This window comes from Montipora capricornis, chromosome 8 (assembly GCF_036669925.1).
Source record: "Montipora capricornis isolate CH-2021 chromosome 8, ASM3666992v2, whole genome shotgun sequence".
NCBI lineage: Eukaryota > Metazoa > Cnidaria > Anthozoa > Scleractinia > Acroporidae > Montipora > Montipora capricornis.
The window spans coordinates 39,225,021-39,232,520 of NC_090890.1; the positions used below are offsets into that span (position 1 = coordinate 39,225,021).

Genomic DNA, 7,500 nt, shown 5'->3' on the forward strand with positions numbered 1-7,500 from the left:
CACTATCAACCTCATTAGTACCCAAACTTTTACAATAAGACAAGAATGTTAAAAGTCAAGAGTTGCACAGTAGCTTTAAATACCTTAAAAACCGAGCACTGGTGGAAAGAGGGGGATAAAATGAGCGCACCGTCGGCGTCTGGGAGAGTACTCTCTAGAGAGTAAAGGAACTTCCGACGTTAAATAAGGTGTACCTTTACCTTTACCTTTACTACACCAGAGAGGAAGGAAGAAGGAATGTATCTCTCTAAGAAAGGATGCTGGACATTTTCTGCAACTAATGTACTAAGGACAAGTTTGGAAAAAATCAAAAGCCAGCTGGCCAACAGCATTGAGTCAAATCAGAAGCTGTAAGTCACACATATGCTGCCTATAAATTAGCTAAAATACCCTCAGGGAATTAAATCAGGAAATTAAAGGTATCTTCTTCTGAAGCTTATAACAATTGTGGAAGGCAGGATTCATTGCTAAATTAGTATTTACAATAGTCATGAAGGAACAGCTAACAAACATGCTTCAGATTAATCCATTAATTTTGAGTTTTATGAGTAGTGCCACTTTTGACAGATAACCCGGGATACTATTTACATATTAATTACATTAAATAATTGTACCTACAATGGGCACTTAATTGACTTATCCCCATGGGGCTTTTCACTCCAGAGTCAATCAAATAATATTTAGCAACTAACCACCGAAGTGGAGGACTGGCTAGTGGAGGATATTTACTGAGTCGCAAAGCAGCGAGGTAAATATCCACCACTAGCCAGTCCTCCACTTCGGTGAATAGTAATTGTTTTAGTATATACTTAATGTAACACAAAAAGATGATTTTAACCGGTTTATTCATGCAAATATTACAACATTTTCGGGCGCAAATTCCATGCGAATTGCTTGGAGGTGAACAGCAAAGGACATCCGGAGTTTGAGTAGCCAATCAGCGCGCATGTTCAACGCTTTAATCCACTGTTTTAGTATATTATACTAAAAAAAATATTATTAGTCTGAGGGTTTAATTTCTCTATACCCTAACCTTCTTTCCCCCTTGATAGGTGAAAACAAGCTGCGTTGTGCGAGGCTCCTTGTCAACAAATCTGCAATCTGAGGGAAATGAGGATCATATTAGGGCAAGATACCAAGGGATATTTAACAAAGAACTGGGTCAAAAAAGGAGAGGAACTCGCCTTGCCTTTGGGCTGCACCTAATTAGTAGCCAAATTATATTGTGGCTCTCCAGTTCCCTAATTAACCGAATGACACCTCAAACACCCTAGGACAACCCCCAGTTGACGAGTAAAATCATCTGACCAGGGTTGCTGGAAGCATGGTTATCCCTAACCAGCATTAAATACCATGGAAAGCTGTAGGTTTTGTTACCAACCGTTAGCGCTAACCAGCCTTCGAGCAACTGGCCCCTGGCATTTAAGACAGAGTAAAATCTATTAAGTGTCACTCCCAGAAATTGATGGATTCATTGATGACCCTAAATTTTGCTCAACATTTTTTTCTGTTACAGTATATACAAATCTGTCTACTACACTTCAGTTCTTTTCTCGCAGCTCCCCCAATTTTTTTGTGTCCAACCTCAGTCAGCCTTAGACTGTAATCTTCCTGTCAGTACCATAATTTCTGGCCGACTACCTGCACAGCAGATTACCCAGACTTAAAGCAATTCAACCCTTTACTTGAAGACCATAAATGGTTTCAGGGTATGCACAACTCCCACCCCCAGAAAATTACATGTACATGTAGCCCTGGGTTGTTTGTACAAAATCCACCACCCCATGGATAAATCTGGCACTCTATGGATCAAGTGGGTGCAACACAATTTTACCATTACTTATGATGCAAAGCAGACTAGCTTAACTTACCGGATGGATTATTAAATAGGCTTACAAGGACTCCGGATCCAGACCTTTTCTTTATCACCTCATTATTTTCGTCACTTTGCGAGCTTTCATGAAAAATGTTATCTTTCATCGGTTCCTGAAGAACTTTAGTTCATGAAATTTTCACCACAACAAACTGCAGCCGTTATTCTGGGAATGACGAATTTCTTTACATCTGTGGACAATCGGAATCACATATCGTGGAAGAAGAGATTCACGAAATGAACATGTACGTCTCCAAACAGCACTCATGCATCACACCTCAAAAGATAGCGTTACTGTTGTAAGAAAACGGGATAGAATGACAACTCTTAAAAAATGACAGTGCCACACAATAAGTGTCAAGTAGGTGCTTCTGACCCAACAAAAAGTTTACAGTACCCAATTTAGTACGCAAATAAACAAAACATGAAAATATTAATGGCGGACGAAGTACTTGACAAACTTACTACTGCATTATGAACAAGTCTTTCTTAGTCCGATCACAGTTTTTAAGACACTAAAAAGACTCTGCTTCCTGCAATAGACCAGAAAACTTGTGCTAGTTCCTAGGAAACAGACGCACCCGAAATCGTTATGATAATTCAGTTCATACACCAACTCGACTGAGAAGTTTGAAAACATCGCCGCGGAAACAGACGCTTCTGACCCAGTCCCCTTCCCCGAGTCGCCAGCTGATACGTCGTAACGTGGTCCGCAAGAGCCGTTGTAAAACGCTTTGAAGTGTTCAGTTTTTCTGTCATCATAACGAGATGTAGCTTCATCTCGTCCCTAAAGCTATTCTTCTAGCCCAAGAATTGTAAAGGGTTAGTTAAAGTGCACTCCTACTTAAGCCCCTGCACCAGTGAGTTTCATAATAAATTTACGGCAACCTTAATTAACTAGCCTAGTACATGTATATAAAGTAGGACCTTCAGGTCGGACCTTCATAATAAACCCATCGACTACTGCTGACCACCCCATCCCCCCCCCCCCCCCTTAAAATATAAAGCCCCACTCCGAGGAGTCAACTAGCATATAGAAAAAACACCAATGACAACAGGTTAGGTCTTATACCTTTTTATTCCATTTAATAAATATTAATATTCTTAAATGTCACTGAAGAAATAAGAGGTTTCATGGGAGGTAGGAAGGACTGGAATACTTCCTAATGATTGACCTAGGTATATTTTTAACGGCCAAATTTTGGACTGGTATCTTGACCTTGTGGACCAGTGATTTGTTTTCCTTCATAGGCCACTGCCTAGTACTGCTGTACCAATATTAATCACCCTGGACAATCACGGTTGGCCAATAAAGCACTGCACTAAAATTTAGATTGGCAATGGGCTATCTTCTGTTCTTCGCCTCTCTTCGTCTGGCCAGCATTACAAGTTCATGATCAGGAGTCTCGGTTGCAAGAATAACTTCCCCCTTAACGTTACCAGGAGTTGTTCCTTGAGGGGTTTGAAACAGAAACTGAGTATTCTTCAGTTCTTTTAGCCTAAGTCTTTGCGATCTTCTGCATGGATTTCGCTTCTTGTCATCAATAGCCTTGCAATTTGATTTCAAAATGTGATTTTCACTCTCAAATTGTAACGGTGTAAATAAATGTTTGTTTAAACTTGGTTCCAGGGATTTGACTTGCATAGCATCCTGCTTTTTTCGCCTCCCTCTGGCTTTTCTTGGTAGCAATGTTTCATTATTTTCTGTTTGACTTGGGAACTGTGGAGATACCTGGAAAAAAAACATGATTACACATAATTTGCTTATAAACTCGTTTCAAATACAGTTTTAGTTGCATATCTTTGTCACTATAGCAAATGTAACAGTAACATCACCTTATCCAGGGTATCACCTGTGAGATCCTCCATTAACTTCATTGAAGTCCACGAGGCAAGCCTGACCTATTAACAAGCTTGGTGAACTCTAATTTGATAACATCAACCCCATCAACAGTCACATTGAGAATTTTAGCACACTAACTTCAAACAAGAATTGCAGGAATACATGTATCTTCTGGTTTAATTCGCATATGCTGTATTGAATGCCGCATTATTTTCTACTTGGCATGCATAGTCAATATACCGTATATGAGATGTTGCACATATCTGAAGCTTCATATTAAATGGGATGGTCTTCACAATATTCTGTATTTCAATGTTAGAGTTCTACAAAACTGTATTCACCTTAGTCATGGTCAATCAGTTAATTTAACTCTTCTCCAACCACTAACCATGTTTCTAAGAAAATGAAATCAGCATGCTTCCATTTTTTTTAAATTTCCAACACTTTTGGGAGCCAAGATCTTACTGCATTGGTAAGCCGATTCAAGTATTTTTATTCTTGTTTTCATATTGACACAAATTAAGGGCTCTTTTGTTTCAGTGGTTATTACAGTTGAGTAGCCCAAAGAAATTGTCTGTAAACAGGAATCTTGAATACTACACTTGAAAAATTGGAAAATCTACGTGACTGGAGCATTAATAGGCCAGAAGTGTAGCCATCACCATAGTAGTGTAGTAGCTCTCGTAACCTGTTATTGTTTGGTATTGTAAGCAGCTTCTATTGTTTTTAAGTCTAAGTCACTGTTTTCAATTGGTTAGTCTCTTGTTTTTGGGTTAGGGTAGCGAACCAATTTAATACCCCTCGTTGGCAAACCGAGCGATTAAATTTTGTGAGACAAGAAATTGCTAAGGGCGTTTCAAACATATCAGTGGTCACGTAATGCAGATAACCCAATCCCTAAATTTTCGGTAAACAGGAAAGAATATACCGAGGATAATTACGATATCTCTTCCCCGTACACTCACCCATTTCAAAGCTTCTTTGTCATCCACGGGCAAAGATGACGCCAAGAAAGGTCTCCTCGCCGCTTGAACAGGAGTGCAATAATATTTTCGCCCATTTAAAGGACTCTCGATGAAATCTAAAGGTGGTTTGACGTATATAGTAGAATCGCGTTTCTTCTGCTTTTTACGACCTCGTTCCGCCATGTTTTGAAAATTTCCGCCTCAACTGAGCGACCGCATTACCAAAGCAATGTGGGCTCACTTTTACTGCTGGCTTCCGGGAAGAGTTTTTTTGTCTTCTCTCTATCTATGATCCACATCGTCGAAGATGTCCTTGCTGCACTACATAACTTATAAGCTTGTGGTCATCAGGGATCGAAGAATAGGCTTCATATATTACACTATTGCAGTTGCTATTGTGTTATACACATTAGCTGAGATATTTGTCAAGAAAGGATACCTTGAGGTTTGCTTTTATTTTTTCTTTTAGATAGTTTTTTTTTTTTTTGCATTTCCAGGATATTCTAGTGAAGACTCGAAAAATGTTAGAAAGATGTTCTTCATTATCACTGTTAACCAGGATCAAAGCCATGTTTATTGCAGCGATCATTTTCAGTGCCATCCCCACCACCACTGGTCCACCGCAGTCATCATCATCATCGTCATCATCATCATCATCAGTACCAGTACTGAGCTTTCCTTTTTTTTTACATTTAGTTTGATACATCACCTGAATCTACCATGAGATTTCTGCTATCGGATCCAAAAGAGGATAATGACAGTGATAGTGGAGAAACATCTTTATTTGAAGGTTTAAGCTACTGTTGCAATCAAGGTAATTAATTATCATTGTCCTCTATGTCAAAGAAGCCAAGGTGCAACTCCCACAACAGTCATACACACACTCACGCCCACCCACCCATATGCAACTTTTATCTGGACCAATCGACACTCTTATGTGCAGACTGACAACTTTGAAATAATTTCAAAGTTGTCATAAATTTGCTGTCGCTGTCGCTGTTGTTCCGAGTATGTAAAAGGATGATTGGTTTAACTTGTTTTTACCAAGATAAAAACAGCTTTTACTTGGAACTATCTATAGCAAAAATATAATTATGACACTCTCCCAAAAATTACTTTTGATAAATTTTCAGTTATCTGTTATCTCGTTCTTGTCGTGCTTAAGGTGTGCAGCCGAACAAATCATGTACACCGTGCCGGTTTTTGGATGCAAAGGAGTTATCTTGGCCTGTGGAATCTCGTACTATCAGTTTGACAACTTTTGCAAAGGATCGCTGGCAAACAAGGAATGCCTCATTTTCATCTATGGATAACCTACAGTTTAAAACGATAAGGTGACAATAAATTGTTTTTTTTTTTTTTAAAGGGGGTGTTATGTGCATAGCAATCATTATTACCATGATGTAACACTAAGTGAAAGTAATGATAACAGTGATGATAAAATGAATAACTTGTATTTTAGACCACCAAATTAAAAAGCCTTCTCTCAAAGACGTGTCGCGCGCATTATGCTTGTTTCTGTTTCAGGTTATTAATTTGTATTGATTTAGTGACTGATTATCATAATAGGATAACTTAGGTGGGCATGCCATTTTTTCTAGTCTTTGGAGTTCTTCGACCGCAAAGGGAGTTTTTGAACAAGCCATCTGTTTTTAAGTTTTTCATTCTTCTGTTTATCCTGTATCGGTAGGAGTTGGACAATGTAAGTGACCTTACTTTTCAATGTTTTTTTTTACCTGTTCCACTTTTCTTCTTTCATTTGAACTAGGTTTCTTCTATCAGTTTTCAATTTTGCTGTTGTAATTTTTCCACCACGTGCCATGAGATTGACTGTAATCGATGATGAATAAAGAGACCCATTTAATATTTTTTACAAATTATGATCGTGGCACTGAGGTAGAAATGACATCTCCCGATCAATCAGTATGTCGCAGTCGGGATTGCGACACATAGGTGCAGGCCACAACTTAATAAAATTAATTAACAAAACAGAAGGAATATATCAAGAAATTTAAAATAGTCTTTTTTTAATGCCTAGAATGGCAATAATGATTGTTATTACGATATCATGTTAAACATTTGTGTTACTATGTGTTCAGGGGACTCAGCTTCAGGTTTTTGGATTAAAGATAGTTTACATGTCTTTGACAATCATCACCTTGTAAAATCGGATCTACAAGCTATTTTTTTGCTGACAGCAGCATTTCAGTGCAAGGACAGCCAAATGCTTTTGGCACAAGTGCATATATGCAAAGATTCTTAACGCAGTGCGCTTATCTTCTAGAGAAAACCTGTACTTCACTGCTTGGCCAGAGTCAATGTTGATCAAGATTGAACATGCTGTTTTGGCTACAAAGTTTTTCGGAGGTGGAGCTGACCTTGCAGCATCCCAAAGAAAAATGAGAGGATATCTTTTTGGACAAGATGGAAAAGTTTTGAGAAGGCAAAGTGCATTTCACTAAAATTTATGCAGTTCTTCATGTAATTACTGACAAATAAGAAAAGTGAAAGTAGAGGACAACATAGAATTTCTGTGTTCAAATCCCACTTCTTGGCTGTGCTTGTAGATAGTCAACTGGACTCTACCTCCAACCAGTATGTTTAATTGTTGAGCATACTTTTATCATTTGCTTCCATTGGTGTACGTTTCACAAAATACATGTAGCCTTGTTTCAACCCTACACTATCCCTGAAAAGTGTTACAGTTTTAAAGGGGAAGTGTCACTCATTTTTTCAGATACTGTAACAAAATGTTTTTGAAGGAATTAAGGAATGGAATGTTTGGGGCTTCCCTTGTTTTGCAATGTATTTTGCATTTT

General features: G+C 38.4%; 2 protein-coding genes across 3 annotated transcripts in view; one reads left to right on the forward strand and one right to left on the reverse strand.

Annotated features, from left to right (window-relative positions):
* Positions 1–2,932: 2,932 nt before the first annotated feature.
* LOC138014595 (uncharacterized) lies at positions 2,933–4,890 on the reverse strand. The gene is made up of 2 exons (XM_068861720.1): positions 4,682–4,890; positions 2,933–3,605 (listed from the first exon to the last, which is right to left on the reverse strand). Exons 1-2 carry the CDS (start codon positions 4,862–4,864, stop codon positions 3,219–3,221), a joined length of 570 nt encoding a protein of 189 aa, XP_068717821.1. The 5' UTR covers positions 4,865–4,890; the 3' UTR covers positions 2,933–3,218.
* Positions 4,891–4,928: 38 nt separating this feature from the next.
* LOC138014593 (P2X receptor E-like) overlaps positions 4,929–7,500 on the forward strand; it is an 8,702-nt gene continuing 6,130 nt past the window's right edge. For both annotated transcript variants that reach the window (XM_068861717.1, XM_068861718.1), the window contains exons 1-4: positions 4,929–5,126; positions 5,378–5,495; positions 5,847–6,015; positions 6,966–7,124. In XM_068861717.1, coding sequence (XP_068717818.1) covers positions 4,989–5,126; positions 5,378–5,495; positions 5,847–6,015; positions 6,966–7,124 — 584 coding nt within the window. In that variant the 5' untranslated portion in view covers positions 4,929–4,988. The remainder of the gene's footprint in view (positions 5,127–5,377; positions 5,496–5,846; positions 6,016–6,965; positions 7,125–7,500) is intronic.